Source organism: Falco biarmicus, chromosome 9, assembly GCF_023638135.1.
Source record: "Falco biarmicus isolate bFalBia1 chromosome 9, bFalBia1.pri, whole genome shotgun sequence".
Taxonomy (NCBI): domain Eukaryota; kingdom Metazoa; phylum Chordata; class Aves; order Falconiformes; family Falconidae; genus Falco; species Falco biarmicus.
This window is the reverse complement of record NC_079296.1, coordinates 56,162,323-56,180,995: the sequence shown is the minus strand read 5'-3', so window position 1 is coordinate 56,180,995 and position 18,673 is coordinate 56,162,323. Positions and strand designations below refer to the sequence as shown.

Sequence of the window (18,673 nt, the reverse complement as noted above, 5' to 3'; positions counted from 1 at the left end):
AAAGCAGGGCATGAAGGAAAGACATATTAAAGTGGCAATGACTGCAGTGTAATTGCAGCTTCTTAAAGGAACACTGCAGTTCAGAGGGAAGATGGGAAATCTTCTACTTAAGGCAGGTGAATACTGAGCAGCAGAACAACTGAGGCACCAAGGGATGTTCAGCATTAAAAGGCCTGCATCAGCACGGTGAGAACAACTCCTCCTCACAGCCTCACGCAGCAGCTTGTGTTTCATGTACTCACAATATGCTCAACATTTAACCAGCCAGGAAAAGGAGTGTGTATGATGACAACTTTCCATAAAACCCACACAGAATGTAGTTCCTGCCCCAAAATCAGTTCCTTTCTTTCCTTAGATCAGTTTACAAAACTAAATCATCTACGATCTTATGTTTTTAGGAGTTTGTATACAAACTCGTTGAAGTACCTTTTTGATTTCCTTATATTTCAGAATAATACGCAGTATATGGAGAACTCAAGGCCAGTTCAGCCTTTGAACATTATCAAGCATTGTAACAGCACTATCAGTCATATTTTTACTGCTAAAGACTTTTGGAAGTCATTACATAAGTTTAAAAGCTGGAAATAAAAACATCCATGGCTCTCATCAAAAAAATGTATAGTGAGAGCTCAAGAATATGAAGTCAATCTCTCTAATGACAAAGTCTATTATATAGGGCAACAATTGATAACTTGCTTTTTCACATAATCTTTTCATTACCCTTTATTTACAAGAAAATATAGTATAAAGAATTTAGTAAGAATATGTCTCTTGGAAGCCCACATTTAAATCACTGTGCATGATGTAAGCAAATGTAAGAAATATGTGATAAAACCTACACTTGCTTCACTTATTGCTATATACAAAACCATGGGACTTGCAAATCAGTATTGCTGTCAGCTTCTTTATATACACACCACTAATGAAGTAGCCAAGCAGCAGCAATACATAATTTCCTCATTAAAAGCTATTTTAGAAGACAGAAATACAATAATGCTGCAACTTCTGAAAGAAAGACTAAGTATTTATTTGGAAGGAAGTTGTAAGTTACCACATTGAGCTGGCAGAAGGCCTGTGGAAGCATCAGGTATGAGTATACACTGGTGGGGCAGAGGTTTTAGGGGTCCCTTTTTCATCTGTTAGAGAACCTCAAAGGACCAGCTAGGTAAAGGGGAATGCAGGAGCAGGGATGTGAAGTCAGAGGGGCCTGACCCTGCCAGCACCTGAAGTGTAATGCTCCAGTTTGGGTCCTTGCTAAAAATAGCTGAAAATAATGGTATGTGTTTGAAAGCACAACATGGACTACCAGCCTGCTCACATACTTCATATCCATGGTCAGAGATACAGCATTTCTTCTGTTTTACAAGGCATCTTCTTTTTTCCTCCTATATTTCACTAAACTCTCCAAAGAACACTTAAGTCTAGAATAATTCCTTTCTTTGGAACAGCAGAACTTAGCGTTGATAGGAGTACAAACAATGGACCTAAATTTTAGATGCCTGACCCAAAATATGATAGTAATTCTGTAGGACACTTCAATTTTTCTAAGAACACAAAGAATCATTACAAAACTTATTTTATAAAATAGGCATTAAAGGCAGATAATTACAATAATAACATGAACACTATTAAGGTAACAGCAGCACACCGATAACATGAACAGAACTGCCAACAGCAAGCTTACATGACTTGTCCCAAAATGACAATGCTTTAATATTTCAAATACAGTATTTGGAAAAAAAGAAACTTTTGGAAACAGAATTTAAGAAGAACTATAGCTTGGGAAGGAGGAAAGAGCAAACTGTTTCTTATTGCAAATTTCAAAGCAAGAATCTTTATTTTGACTTTAACAGATAGTCACTAGCTGATCCACCATCTGTAAGCCAGCATAAAAACAGGCAGAGATGACATAGATCATCTGTATGCTCTCAGAGAGGTATCTACATTTTAAAATAGGAAAAAAAATTCCTACTTCATGTCCCAGAAAGGGGATACCACATCTTTCACCTTACAGTATTAAGTCTCTTCTCAGATCCTCTGTTAATAGGATTCCTTTAGCCAGCAGATGGATTGTGAATACAGGCAGTTTCATCTACTAAAAGACAACATAAATCATCATTGAGAAAGGAGAGACCGCAGTAAGGTTATCACCATACAGCCTTCTCCATGAAAGGTTTGCATTAAAGCATTAGTGAAATTAATTCATCTTTCATAAGAGCTTTGAGCAGTATCTGTGATCTATGATAACAACCAATTTCTCACTATGTGAAAAAAAAAAAATTACTCAGGCCTGATAGACTACACAAATCTGCTTTTTTTTAAATGGCCTAACATTATCTGGAGTGTTGCTCCCAGAGGCATCATTTGAGTCTTATGCCTAGCCAAGAGGACCCATAAATCAAGACAGAAAGTTTTGTTAGTTTTATATGCAGTGGGCTGTAATTATTTTGAATTGCATTATGCCTCAATCATTGTAATTACTTTTAGATCATCCTTAAGCAGCAGTAATAAAAAGAAAAGAAATCAGTCTTCAACCATTTCTCACGGAAAATACTGTATATGTGATATGAGCAGTCTGGCTAAAACACACAAGAGCATTGTAAATGTAATATTAGGAAAGATCTGCTGCTCATGCATTCTGCTGTGTCAATTCAAATTTTCAAAATGTGCATTATTTTGTGGTCTTTCAATTAGCATTGTTATTACCAACACTCGTCTAGGAAGAAAACTGGTGGTAACAAGATTAATTTTAGCTTTAGAAATACAACATTTATATAAGAAGCCAAATTATGTCACTGTTAGTTTTTTGACGTTGCTGTACTTATGTCAGCTTGAGAGATTCTTTGGTCTTCAGTCCAAAATAAAAAAAACAGCATAGTGTAAAAATAATCACAATTATTTTCTATATCATCACATCACATACGTGACTTCAAGTTCATACGAACAATACGCTGGCTTGGTCTATGCTAGGTTGCACGCCAAGTGAGCATGGAAAGTCACACACTGTAAACACTGATGCTGCTGTTATCTGCATTATTGTAGTCCTGGAGAGCCCATCACTTTCCTCTCCCACTTTGTGAAGCCCTGAAATAAAACCAGCCTGTGGTACAAGTCTTGCCGCAACACCATTACAAGGAATTGTGCTGTGTGCAGGAACAGAACTAACCTTTAAGGTGCTTCAGGGATTTGTTCATATCTTAATTGCAAGTGTGGATTTTATCTTTTCCCATTTACTCCTCCTCCAGGTAAACAGTATCCCTGACAACAGCAGAACACGGTGCTTTCTCCTTAGAAAAGCCATTTAAGGTGGTGTAACGAATGGGAACAGTATGAAGGCATCAGATCCTCAAATGGCATTTAGCTGCATCTTGGGTTCTGGACCTAATGGTTTCTAAAGCAGCGCTGCAGGCTGCGTTGAATATGGAAGCTATTGCTCCAAATACAAACGTGGGAACAACTGATCCCTGAGCACTCAGAAGAAATGAACACAAACCCTGGTCCACAACAGTGTGGGAAAGCCACTAGACTCAATTGTTTGTCCAAGGGACTGTGAAGAATTGTGTAAAAGGTGGTAATAAATGACGCTGAACAAGTTACAAATTTGCCAGTCTCATGATGAAACAACAGCAGTGAAATAACGATGGAAATAATTCTTCCTGGGTATCAATGAACAATCCATAATTTGGCCTATTGCTGTTAAGTGTGATAGCAGCGCTCACACACGGCTGTTCAGTGCTCTCAGGACTACAATCAAATCATTCAACAGCACTGTTCATTTCCTACTTATGTTGTCAATCACCCATACTGCTACAGTTTATTGCTGATGGAGGAGAAAAATAAATACCTCAGTAACCACCTGAAGTTCCTTCAAAATGATATAACACTTAACTTCAAAGAAGCATTTAAGATGTTTATTCACAGCAGGTAAAAGCTAGTAAAACTATGTCAAAGGCAGTTTCCCTTCCAGTATAGAGATACAGAATATAAAAATAAATAGAAGTAAAGAAAAAGAATAAGTTACATCCCATCAACCCTGTAATTATTTACGCAATGCTCTTCCAAGCACATGAAGTATGTAAATATCTCTAAGTGTGTATATTTACAAATTCAAAATTAATTAACTTCATCTAGTTCTTCCTTATATTAAAGCAGTAACATGCCTGTTTGATCCACAAATGTTAAAGAAATTCAACATATTTATTCACTTGGCTTGTAGTAAACACCAACTGTTAAACACCTATGTTCTCGATGTTCTTAAGAAACTAAAAATGACCAAATTAAATTAAACATCGAAGAGAACTGCAAAGACTACAACTGCATGTGCAATTGCACTTACAGGTGCAGTGGAAGAAAACCCTCAGCTGTCCTTGTGTTTCTGGGTTTGACAAGACCTTCACCTTCAACTTCAAACGTGCAGCATTCCCCAGCTCTCAAGAGAACAACAAAAAAGCAGTACAAGGGCAGCATCGGAGGGAAATATCAGTATGTTTTTAAGTAACATGTATTCCCGCATCACTAAGAAAGCACCTTTTCCCTACATACTTGCAGTGTCTGCAGCAGTACCTGGCTGTACTGAGCAGAAACCAGCATTGCTCCAGCCATGACTACAGAGCTGCTGCTGCTGAATACAAATGGAACCTGTTCAAAGTAGCATCTCACCCTGCCAAGGAGTAAGTCTCCCTGAAACCGACTTGCAATTGGCACTGTGTGCTATTTCTTTGGTTTTAAATGCACAAACAAGTCTTTTCATCACTGTCTCCATCCTTCACAAGGATGTCCTACTATATATACGAAGAACTCCATTTGAATTTGGTAAATCCATGGAATGACTTAAAACATAGAGGTGACAAGAAACCAACAAACAAACAAATAAAAACCCAAGACTTAGTTGTGACCTTATTTACATTACTGACAGGAGCTACTCAAGTAATCAGAGCAAAGCAGAACCAAACCTAATATCTGGGAACGCTCCACAAGGTTGTACATACCTCAGGGAAATAATCCTGTGGAAACTTCTCCTTTTCCAGCATGGGCGTGCTTTCTAAAGTGTCTGAGTAGATTTCTTTCCCAGTAACTTTTTTATACTTCTTAGCTAGATATAGATAGATAGATATAAAACATAATTAACATACATACCTTTAACGTTATAAGCAACTTATAGCACTCATTGGCAAAGCAGTGACATCTACTTTATAGGTTGTAGGGTCTTAGCAAAAATATGCAAGCACTGAGCTGTTCTGGGGGAAAAAACCAGAGACCACTAAGCCATGTATAAACACACTTTTTATATCACACATCTTTAACCTACACAGTTATGGGTATTGATAGTATTCTTACTATCCAGAGCACTATAAAGTGTTAAAGCCCTAATTATGAACCAGGTCTCTCTACTCAAACTCTCTGGGATGGTCTTCCAGGAGACGCCTGTTTGTGTCCTCAGCCAGCATCCAGCAATCTATGCTGGATAATTAAAAGAAAAATTAATTAATACAAAACACACATAGGTGAAAAATGTTACTTATGCGTAGTGATTATCTGTACATTTCACCTAGCAACTTTTTTTTCCCCAGATTTTAAGTCTACCTACCTAAGCATCAACTGATGCACATCCGTAAAACACAACTGATCACATCTTTTACCTATCAAACAAGTACATAATCATTCGTTTAGATCACCTCAGCTTTTTGCCTTTTGCTTTAAATCAACAATATTTACAGACATCGATTTAGGTGTTTTGCCACACTTAAATGGTGTGCTGGGCTAGCTGTATCAGTGGGGGGGGTGATTTTTGTCACTCTGGAACTGATGGTTCAGTAATGGTGGTGGAATTCCTAATGAAAGATGAGTTGACCACAAGCTGAGCAGCTCACTGCTTTTGTGGAACTGATCTGAGGTAGACTTGTTTTTAATTAACAATTGTCTCTGCAAAGAAAGGTGACATCCTGAAGTCATCCACTGAAGTAATTAGAATACTACAAAATGCTCTGAGACAAAACAAGAAATGTGAAAAAAAGTTCTTCTGTGAATAGAGGAGTGTTTTCCTTTCAGGGATGTAGGAGTGGCAGAGGACAGACTGCACCAAAACCAAGTGGTTTACTGAGTGGTCTGGAACAGGAAAATTAGAAATTTCTCTCTGTTACATCCTAAAACAGAAATGGGGACAGCCAATGACATTCAGGAACAGCAATGCACAACCTGATAAAAAGAGGAACTTCATTTTTGAAATAATGGGTTGCTTTGCTGGGCAACTTACTGTCCCAGACTGTCAGACTCCAGCAAGATCCAGAAAAAGACTGGATATTCATAACTATTCAAATACCTAGAACTACATCAGGTATCATGCATGTGTGAACACAGTGTCAGAGAGGACAGTTGCTAAGGCCTAACCTAAACAGACTCCTGAGGCACAACTGACCCATAGGTGCCCATCAGAGGATTTCCTCTGGGTCTCTGCCACGTTTAGAAACAGTTACTGGACCAGACAGAACAGTGGTTGGATGCAGTGCAGCCATCCCCATGTGCATGGGTAGAAAGAAATTTCAGCTCTGCCAGCATCCCCACTACCTCCATGGCAGCCTCCATCAATCAAGAAGGCCAGTAACATAAATTGCCACGTTTCAGATGAGTGTTCCTTCATCAGGCAAGTGACTGAAAATTATTACAAAAATAAAAATCAGATGTCAGGACAAAGAGGCGTTCTTTTTTTCCCTTATTTCCTCCTGAAATGTTCTGAGCTTATACATGCAGCTCAGTCAACTCTGAATTATTTGTATAGTCACTTGAAAACCCTTAAGAGTAAAAAAAGGGTCTTATTTTTGAATGGCGCTGACATATACCAGGCCTCCAGCATCAGTTCATTATTTCAAACCAAGAAAGTAAAAACTTGCTCTAGTGATTTGCAGAAGATGAACTGGACTCACTCCATTCAAATCCCGTATCGGCTGCTCTGTGGCCCCGCAGCCACCCACCTCTTTCAGATTACCCACTTCTGGCTATCAGCACATGAGGTTGACACGTGGATTTTAAAGCTGGAATGGGTGCTGTGTTTGTGAAAGAGACTTAACGGTAAAGCACATCACTTTCCAAAGTCTTTAATGAATGGTTACACCAGAGACAGAAATAGCACAGACTTTTCAGCCTTAACAATCAATCTATGGATCTATACAACTCATGAACAAGAGGTTCTGCTTCTTGATCCACTTCGTACTTGGTCTGTCTCCTTATCAGGGCAATGTATTGGCATCTAACAGCAAGAACCTGACTTAATTTACCCAACTGCTCCGACACAGGAATCCATGCAGTTATCTTGCAGCTACTGTTAAGCTGGAACTACCAACTGGACTGCACTTTGACTAGGAATGCCTAAGAGAAAAAGTCCCAAACAACTATTATCAAGAACCTTGAACTGTCCAGTTCTTCTGGATATCCAGTGAAAATACCAAGCAATACAAAAATCTGTCACTTTAAGTTGTCTAGATAAAGTATTTTATATAATCTGAGGAAGCATTTACTGCAATGTAGCAATATGTCTTCAGGGGGAAAAAAGTATCATTCTTTATGTGCCTATCACTTTGAGATCTGGCTCCCACAGGAAGGCTAAACACATATCCTGATAAACTAATGTGGCATCATTCTAAGTAGATCATGGATGGATGTGCCTCTTTCAGTAAGTTTAACAGTGTCAGCAAAAAGATCCCTATGTCATTCAGGATACAGAAAACATTTGCCAGAACTGTAATACTGAAGGCTTCTGCTGTGAGAATCTAAATAAAAGGTAGCACTTGGCCGAAAGGAGGCACCTTATCATCAACTTACATTAACATCAATGCTAAATATCAACCAGTGATTCATTTACATGACTGCTGAGAAGCAAATGCAGGAGGAAAGAAGCATGCCTTCTCATGCATCTCCAAGTAAAAATACTCCTACGCTATTTCTGATTTCACACCCAAGAAAACAAGATTCTTTCTGTACTTCAAAATGGTAGACTGAAACTGGCCTAATACCCCAGTCAGCAACCCTCTCTGTTGGATGACGGCCCTTTAGAACACATAGCTTGTCAATAGTTTAAATTGTAAGCAAACATTTGGGACTCCGACCACTATAAAAATAGTCCAACACCTTCTATGCTGTGGGTAATAAATAATACATGAAGCTGTAGGAGAAAATTTTTCTCATTATAAAACTCAAATATGTCTTCCTGAGAACTGAAAAACAGAGGCAATCTCCCCCCCCCCCCCCCCCCCCCCCAAGCCTGTATTCAGTCATGTCCAACTGTGAAGTGAATTTTGAAAAGGCAGAGTGATGTTACAGGAATATTGAATTGTATATAAACATGTATTTTTTGCATGCTTTTGAGTAGAACCAGAATTCCATAATGATTTTTGTGCAGAGAACGTTTATACCCATTTGGATTTTTCCTCTGATTTAAGAGCTTAATACACTGTGAAAATGCCAATAGTCAAGAGAGAAGAGGCAAGTTTTACATTTCCCCTGAAAGATGGGAGCCTTCAGGGTCGTATTTTACAAACACTATGCTAGGAGAATGATTCTGCTCTACATTAAGAGAACAGCAAGTGACTTACAACGATTCAGTGTAGCACCTGCTTTCCTTGGATTTTATTAAGAGTTTTTTCTTTCCAAGTGATGACTGGGCCAAACATATCTTTATGTGCATGGTGCACACCCCATCTGGCTTTGCTAAGATTTTGCCAAGCCAAATGAAGCACTGAACATTTAAAGCGTTTATTTTCTGGACAAGTGCCTGCTTATTTCTTTTATATCGATTATTTTCCCCTACACTTTTTCTTTCCATACATTTTCTTCTAAAAGCCATACAGCAGTGAATAAGCTGCCAATCAACGATTAATAAACCCAGAAAGCTCCTCTTTTCCTAAAAGACTTGTCATTTCACTTGGTCAGATGTTGCTAGAGCAGCTATGACCATCAGGAGGGAACTTGAGGTGGAATTCAGAGCAAAACTGCTAGTCCTACAGCACTGGTGCAGAGAAGCTGTGGGCTGCAGAATCAAGTTGCAGCGCAGCCACAGTTCACACTGACAGTCAAAGCCACTCACATGGCAAAAGGAACTAACAGTTACCAACAGGGGACCAGGAGGCTCTTCAGTCTGAGGACTGGAGTAACACCCAGGACACTCAGTTTCACAGGCAATGTCAATTTCCTCCAGTAATTCCACCCTGCACACATTTCATCTGATAATACTATCATTACTCAGTGTCTGCAAAACTGTTCCAGTCCGGGAGAAGGACTAGATATGACCCCTCATTACAAGTCCCTACTTCACTATTGAGTTTTCCAGTACAGCCTCTCAGAAATGAAATCTACTCTGAACTGCCTATGATATTGTAGCTAAAGTTTTCCTTCAGCGTTGAAGCCAATGATGACAGGAGGACTTACGTTCGCTACATCTTGAATTGCTATATATGTAGAACTACCATTTAAATATGTCAGGGAAGGAAGACCCTGTACCCTCAATTACGCGAGCAGAAAGAATCTGTCTCTACTGAGAACAAAAGTAATGAATCTATATAATTAAGACAATTAGATCACTCCATAGTTAACCACCATTTCAACAGTGTCTCACATTAATGGGATGCTGGATGTATTAATGTGATTCTGCTCAGTTAGCTAAATGAAGCTCAGAAGACTTTTGTATTTAATATACAGACAGTTCTCAACTGAAATAACATAAATTTTATATAATCTTTTCTATATACACCTCAGGAAGCATTCAGTAATTTTCTATGATATTTTTAATATTTAATGTACATAGCCTAGCATTACTTTTAAAATTCTGAGATTTAGCAAGACCTCCAACCTGATGGATCAATGTGGGTTAAAAACAATGACACCCTCCTGCTGACCTGCACTGCTCCAAAGTAATTTAAGCCATAAATCTATATCAGTTGCTTTGCAAAATGACCATCGCTGTTGGACATTTAAGGTCTTGGTCCTATATTTGATCTACATGGAAGAACCTTGTGGCATTCCCAGCTCTTTTGAAATCATCAGGGATCTCTATGGATCCGAAGGTCCATCTGCATGGGAATGATTAATGCACCAGTTTTCAACCTGTGGCTGGTCCACTGACTTCTAAGAGGTCTATAAAAGGTAAGAGAAGTAAAATCTGTCATCAATGGACTTGCATGCATTATACAGAAGTCCACATATCATGGAAAAAAACTGCTAGGCACCACTGTCAGAAAAGATGACAGAAAAGCTGCCTTGACATATAAAGCCAGTTGACAACTAACAACATTTAATTCCTTCACTTACCTTTAAAATCAAACTGGTAGATGTTTTTCAAAGATTCATGAAGAAAGTAAAAACTTCCTAGAGCCTGCAAAAAAACAACAATAAAATAAGAAATTATAAAAATATCTACTTTGGCTAACTATACCCAAAAAAGTGTGATGCTTTCCAATTAAAAAAAAACCAAAACAGAAGAAATAAAATACTTATAAAAAGTTACTTTTTTTACATTTTCTAAGATCTATAAAAATATTAATTTCTTTGTTGCTTCTCTGAAGTTTCATAAGCCATTATAAAGAAGATCCTTAACAGCTGACTAAACATGGTAAGGGCACAACTACCAGGTGTACTTTTCCAAATACCAAATGGATGGATGCAATTAGTAACACAGACAAGTGCCTTTCTAAACACGGAACACATCCCCACAATTCTTTTATAAAAGCCTGACAATTTCTGCTTCACTTTCAGAGCAAAACAAATGCTTTTGGAGACTGCAGCACAGAAACAAGAGAAGAGTTGAGAGATTCAATAGCTTTTGAGAGCCAAGCACAGGCTTTCCATCTTCCTACTGAGTTGTGCAGAGTGAATGACTTTGCCAACTGCACAGCAGACTTAATACTTAAAATCCAACAGGAGTGTTGGGAGTATTTGTACATGCTTCTACAGCTTTCCTTGTTCATAAGTGGTTTGACAATAATTATAATGACTGAACCATCTCTGCTGGCCACACTCGGACAGCAATTGCTACTTGTAGCTTTGGTATGAAGCCTACAGGTGAGTATTTTCTCACAGTGCATGGATGTGAAGTGAAAGAATACACAAACATCTAGCAGAGGAGCTTAGATGTTTCAATACATGCTAAGTTTCTTGCCACTGGCAGAACTGATGTGTTTTTATGTATAAGCAGAAGCAGAGTTTAGCACCCATAACAATACATGAAAAATCTGAGTTACTATTGAAAATAAAGTATGTTCACAGTTCAGATTTAGATAGGACTTACAACTCCTTCTGCTGGTCTAGTCCTGAGCAACTCTTCTATTTTTTTTCAAAACAGTGACCAAATTCAACTACATAATTCTGTTACAGTTTTAATGATTAGTCCATGATAAAGTAAAGGTTGTAAACATAGAAGTAATCTCTACTGCATTCAGGAAAGCTTATAAACTCCAATCTCAGCAGATCAATCTTAAAAGCATACTGAAGTCCACCCGTATTTAGCAAAACATTCATATCTCTTCTTAACAAATACTTGAAGATTGTGTCTGAAGATTTCTGAGATCTTAATCCTGAGTCCAATATTAAAGAAAGCGCCTTCTGCAGAGGAAGCTTCCACACTAGTTTTTCCTATCCTGAAACTTAGAAAGTTTCCTTCACAGGGACAATCCCCTTTGCCTTCCTCTCCAGTTTCTTCTTCATACCCTCACAGCAGTGACCCTGCTCCTCTTCCAGTGAATCTCCATGGAGTGGAAGGCTGCTAACCCAGGGTGCTAGGGCCGAGACAGTCCCTTCCTGGCTCCATCTGTGTCATGGCAGCTTTGCCAAGATTTCATTCATATGTACTGTGAGCTTGCTTTTACTTCTTCACAGTCATATCATACACTGTTTTCATCCAGTTAATGAGAGGAAAATTACATATTAATGTAAAGAGAGTAGAGGAAAATCAAGTGAGAAAGGAAAAAGTAGTGTAAAGAGACTATAGTGGGTTATACAAAATGTATACATTTTAAATGGGACCTTGATGAGCCTTTAAATACATCTGATGCACTAAACAGAAGCTGAGGGGGAAAAAAAAGCAGACTGCCAGTAGATAACCTCTTACTGAGAGGTATAAAAGAAGCAGCACATTAAACAAAAAGGATGATTTAGTTTCATTTTGTCTTTCACTCCTATAATAACAGAGACCCTCCTGGCAGAGTAGTGTTTTGGTTCAGCGACTGCTGCATTATTTATGAGACACTGCACATCCAGAGATTAAACATTTGCTGATTTGTCAAAAGCACAAACATGAGGTCCTGCCCATCTCCTTGACATATTAGTCCATCCAACAGAAAACAGTCACACATTTAATTGATGAGTATGCTTCCCTGCGACCCAGTCAGCTTCCTTTAGGTCTTTCGGTTTCTTTTTTATAACATGGAAGAGGCAAGTATGAAAATTCAGGAGACACTCTTATAGAGGACTCAAGGTTAACTACCCTGCAACAAGGACACAGTGCCAAAAAAATACCAAAACCCCAAAACCTGATACAAGATAAAAACATTGCCACCTGATACTTAATTTCAAATTGAAGAAATTGTCATGCACAATAGAAAACACTGCTCTCAAGCTAAACTTTCACTATAGTCTGGCCTTTGGATTTAAAAAACAGGAGATTATTCTTAAATAGCAGTATGTTTATAGGGCGTTTTTTTGTAGAGGGAAGTATATCTTGTCTCTCGAAGAGCTAATACTAGATAAAAGTCTTAAAATCACATGCAAGCTACAGGTAAAATTCAGTTGTACTGGAAAACAACTTGCCTAAACTCACTTACAAAGCCCCCAACTAAACCAAAGAAAACCACATGCTGTCACAACTTTAAGCAAATGCCATGTTAAAAGTGCCTGCTTCTTTGAATGCACACAGGCACTGCTCAGAAGCATCATCATAAAGAAAAAACACAGAGGGAAGAAAGTTATTTTCAGAATTCTCCTTGATAAAACCAAGTTACAGTGAGGCTGATCAAAAACAGGGGCTTGGGATGGGGTCAGAACACTGGGCTCAGCTGTGGTACCCTTGCTTCATGTGGACTGGTGAAGGTAGTGACATTGTCTGGGTTCATATATACTGCTCAGATGAACAGGCAACTCACAAAATGGTTTTGTATCACAGAATTTGATCTTATGCATAATCGTCTTACATTCCTAACATCAACGCATTTTATAAACATGCAGTTTTATCCTACTGAAATCAGAGCAATCAATTATGAAGCCAAGTACTTCTGAGTGAAAGGACATTGCAGCTGAGCTCTTAGCTGCTTATTTACTTAGAGAGCTGACCTTAGATAAAAGCTTACAACAAAAGTATTACATCAAATTTAAATAATTTGAATCTGAAATATATATTACAAAAAAGGGAAGTATAAACAGCTGGATGACTTCTCAGTTATAAAATCTAGTTTAATATGATTACTCTATTTTACCAGAAGCTATATCAACTTAGTAGAGTGCATTAAAGTCATGTTCTCTGGAAGAACAAGCGAGAGTCCCTCTCCCCTGTCCTGCTCTTTCTGAATTCTTCCCAGCTGGTCCACCGCTTTCTTCAATGCACAGGGAAAAATCTGACATACATGAAGATAACCCTTTGTTATATAATGTTACTCTTTGGAAATTACTCTTTGGAATCACTATTTGGAAATAGTGACCTATCCAAATGAGGCACAAATAACTTTAAAGACCAGTGAAAATTTAAACCTAGGTGACAGGATTATGAATTACAAAGCTTCTCTATATAACATATCAATAAGTAAGCAAGAAGAACCAAGACACTCTAAAACTCGTTTTATTTAGATGCTATAATTCAATTAAAAATAGTACTGCTACTTGTGCTCAAGATACAACTCTATTTCTGCACATCCTGTTTTGTTCACTGCTCAACTTCTTACTGTTTTAATCTCATTTCTAAAAACTAATCTTGATGAATTATGCAGCAAAGGTTTAGTTTGACAGTCTATGTTTGTAGCTCTGTGTCAAATTGTGCACAAAGAGCCTCTGTTAGGGATTAAGTAACACTGTACAGTTTCAGGAACTGATACTACTAACATTAAGATAGGCTTTGACTGTGTAATTCTAAACACACCATTGAAAAGAAGCAAAACTAGAATGGAACGGAAATTATGGCTATCAATTGTTATAGACTTAATCAGGTTTATGTACATAAATGTTAACTTGTAAAAATGATGGAGTGCAGTTGTAATTCACTGCCACAATGAAACAGAAGTAAAAAGAAACTTCCTTCCAGGCCCTATTGCCTAGGCCCTTTTGTTGAGGAGATTATGTTAATCCAATTTATTTCTCATTAAATGACAGTTTAAAAATAAAGTTAAATTATATTAATCAAATGTCTAGAACTTTGCTTTATTTTTTTACATACACTTTTAATATTCCTTGGAAAAAGTAGTGCCATAGTAGCACTAGCACATACAGTATTTAAGTAATATAATACAGAAACACATTACAAATCATAAAGCACCTGAAACAGTTCAACTTTTAAAAATTTCAAACATAAAGAAAATTATTATTTGTTCCACTTAAGGACTGTTGAAATTGATTAATTCTGCTGTTAGTACAAATTCTAAGCCATGTGTAAACTGGTGCTTTTACTAAAATGCAACCTCAGAAGTGGTGTTATGTGTCGTACCTTACTTTCCTATTTTCTGGTACCCCTACGTTAGTGACCGCAGAACAGTGTATCAGCAAATCTGCAGATATGTAAGCCCTCTCTATGACAGTTCTTCTACAATAGAAGCCTGAAAAATAATATGTACTGAGGGTCACCAAAGTTGACTTTAACATACAGTTGGGGAAGATGCATATTTGGCAGCTGCAGGCCCCCCATGGACAGTTAGACCCTGGACAGATGTATCTGTTGACTTTCATGTCAAGCATTCAGAGCAACCTCATTTCTGGTATTAAGGCTCAGATGCAAGCATGACAAGCTCTTGCTAGCCACTCTGAACCCGAATCGTAGTGGTACTGCACCAAGATATCAACAGAAGATGGTATTTGCTCTGCCATACAGGTAGTGTCTTACTAGAATGAAGGGAGCAGTCACAGCCTTCTCTGCTTGATTTTCAACAGTCTGCAAACACAAACTAGTCGCAGAAACTGTATTTCAGTATCCTCATTGCAGAGTGAGCAATGGATAGCTCACAGCTAGGCTCAGATCAGCAAGTTCTTACTTTCTCAGGCCAACCTGCCAACTTTTGGGTCTGTAACTGTATCAAAATCATCTTGTATTAAGTAATATCAGAAGCTTCTAAAAGTTCAAGATCAGCACAACCTGTTGACCTCAGGTGGTCACAAGGACCGCACATGTATTTCTCTGGACTGCTCAGCCAGGTGGCTTTCTACCCTACTAGTAAAGCCAGGACAAGATAGAAAGGGCTTTGTCAGTTTGAGGTGCCTACTTCTCTAAATATATACACAATTCAAAGTAATACCTGTGGCCATGAGGAAATACCACACAGTCACTGCTGGTGGCTCTTTTAAAATTTATTCACATTTTGCTTCATAGAGGAGTTTAAGCATTGTAAATAGGCACAAACATGTATGTATATATACACACCATAAATAAACCAGCAAAAAGCATCAAAGTCAAAAGTCAGATAGGACAGTCAAGAGCAACAGGTTGGCCAAGTAGCTTAGAACTTGCAATGTTAAAACTGATTACCGGTTATTCTTCTGTCTCCCCTGTCCATTATAGCTAATCAGCTTTGCTTTAACACTCCTAAAATTAAATAGTTAGACCTGCACACAAAATCCTACAGGTAGACTAGGGAAAATTTGTGAACTCCTAGAAACTCTTTCAGTATCACAACCACTAATTGTAGAGTACACAGTCAAACGCATTCCTAGCTTTTGAAAGCTTTTGTGAGAATGGCCCTTATTGAAATGTTCAGGAACTCAGTGAAAAGGCCAGGCGATTATCTCACAGCAGTACTGCTATTAACAAAATGCTTTTTTTCAGGACTGACAGAAGTACCTGACTGTTCTTACCATGTGTGCATACAGAGGTGTACTGCCAGCTGCAAGAACAAATAGCAAAATTTAACTTACAGTTAGTGCACATTAATTTGAAGAGCTTTGCAGCGCTCCCCCTGCCCCCTCCCCCCAATGTATTATGGAGGAAAATACAGGTGTCTTCTTCCTATTAGTAGACTGAAGTTACCTGTTCACTGCTTTTATTTAGGTTCCAGAATGATACTCAGTACAATATTAGAAATGTCTTTCATTTTTCCATGCCAAAAGACTCAAGTGGAAAAACTGTTACTGACGGTAAGATAAACAAATTGGTTCTGATGGATTACATGCCTGGTGTTATTAAAAACCCTATTCCTTTGATTATACAGAAATCTTGCCAAAAAAGACTGAAGATTTAAACAGCTATGATTTTTTTTAGCAGCTAATTGGCATAATTTCTTTTTAAAGAACGTCATTTCAACTGCGGAAATCTAATGCATAAAGGAAATACCTGAATAAAAGTTTAATTACTGTACAGAGTAAACATTTACTGCATTACCTCACTGAATGTGATAAAGTTAATATATAAAGATTGCTTTAAATAAATTTAAAATAAATTGCCAATGATGACATAGAAACTGTAATTCATGTAGTCATAAAATCCATAATTAGCTTTAATGAATATTTAAAGTCAAAGTTCAACCCAACTTTTTCAATGTTTAACCTACTATATCAATATAGTTCAAGGAATTCATTTATCATCGAACATGACAATGTCTGAATATTAATTAGCGCAGGGCACTGCTGACAGGAAGCCCTTATCTCTGACCAGTCTTTTTAGCTATGCTGCACGTCAACAGTGTGTTTGTCACGCCTGATAGTATTGATTACCTGCCTGTTTTGCTAACAACAATTAAAAACATATTTTACATATTTATAAACCTGAACATCAAGAGCACATATTAGTTCCCCATTAGGAAAATGGAGTCTATTAGCTGCCACATTTCAGTCAGGGGAAACACAGCAAATGAGAAGTTGCAGCAATTCCACACAGGAAGAGGGTAATTTTATGTAAAAACACTGTTATCGGGATTATACGGGGACACCTTATCTGGATTCAGTTATGTTGCAATGATGTTAAAGAGACTTCAAATAGAAAAACCCAAGATGGGAAATGGTGCAGGCCCCGACATCCTCACAGCCTCCCCGGGGGGGCAAGCAGGCCTCACCACTGCCCCCCAGCCAGGCCCCCACAGCTGGGCTGAGGCCCTGTGCCAGCATCATGGGGCCACCCATGCCCAGCTGCCAGGGCCACCGAGAGGGAGGCGGTGGGTGCCTGGCCAGCCCAGCCCCTCGCACCCCCAGGCCAGCCCAGCAGCCCCTTGCCACCAGCCCAGCCCATGGGCGGCCCAGCGGCCCATGCAGGGCCCTGCCTGGGGAGCAGCCACGTGCGGCCTGTCCCCCTGGGCTGCGGCAGGCTGAGGGGCTGCTCCATACCGGTGGCCAAAGCTGGCGGAGCACCTGGCTGTCCCTCAGTCACTGGTGTGAGGGGCATGCTGCCACCAGGCCCAGTGACAGCAAAACAGCTCTAAAATTCTGCTAGGAAACAAGCCACAGGTTACCGTGGATTTCTGTGGCAGCTCATAAACTTGGTGAAAACCACCTGCGCCCTAAGTTTGCCTTAAAAAAGTTACTTTTCATGTAATCTTCACTTTCCTTGTAATGAAGAAAGGGCATGCTGCAAGGACAGATTGGTTCTAACACAGCTAAATAGCTACCAACAAAGCAACTACAAATCATGAGCGATGTTAAAGTGTATGCTTGTCAACTCTGTTCATAAGCTACTTGCTCCAGGATAGCTAAATTAACACTAAATGTCTATTGTTCATTCAAGGTTAACAAAACAGGCTGGGTACACAGATCAACTCATTATAAAATAGTCTATCACTTTTTATTTGCAAACAAATTAGGTGTCCAGTAATTTGTCATTTCCTGAATTAGACTTACCAGCTAAAGTACATACAATTAAACTTCTCTTGAGCTTGCCCCCAGACAGGCGTTGCGTACCCGACGTGCAGACAGCCAGAGCCTGAACCAGACCATTTCAAACAATTACACACTACTTTTGTGGCTTTGTATCTCAAGCACAGGTTATCAGCTTAATTTCAGCAGTATTTGAACAATTACACTCTTAATAAAGTGTAGAAGTGAGTGGGCTCCAAATACTCTGTGACAAACTCAGAAAACTCTCTTGGCGCACTGTAACTTTTTTTTATTATTATTTTTAAAATTAAAGCTACCTGCTTTGTTACATGTGACACTCATTACAGTAATTGGGGTTACTTGAGAAGACTAAAACCACTGACAAGATTGGTACTGAAGACTCGCTTATTCCATAAAACCTAAAATAATGTTATATATTGTAATATAAACATACCTATGTTGTAAAGAGGCAACTTGCCGTACCACAACTTGCATGCACAATCGCTAGCATCCTACCAGTTTCTCCAGTGACCACCTCCCAGTTAGTCAATGCAGCTGAAGCAGCAAAGACCACTGAGAGCAGAAGCCTGCAGGTACAGCTGGTGGGGAAAAAAAGGATATGTCTACCTAATTCATGGTCATTTATTTGCTGTAATTATATTAATTATATTAATTCCACACCCTGGTTTTGACTTAAAAA

General features: G+C 38.6%; 1 protein-coding gene across 2 annotated transcripts in view; it reads right to left on the bottom strand.

Moving 5' to 3' along the window:
• The window catches only part of INPP5A (inositol polyphosphate-5-phosphatase A), a 257,283-nt gene that overhangs the window by 107,150 nt on the left and 131,460 nt on the right, over nt 1-18,673 (bottom strand). For both annotated transcript variants that reach the window (XM_056351391.1, XM_056351392.1), the window contains exons 5-6: nt 10,297-10,360; nt 4,989-5,092 (exon numbers count right to left, since the gene is read on the bottom strand). In XM_056351391.1, coding sequence (XP_056207366.1) covers nt 4,989-5,092; nt 10,297-10,360 — 168 coding nt within the window. The remainder of the gene's footprint in view (nt 1-4,988; nt 5,093-10,296; nt 10,361-18,673) is intronic.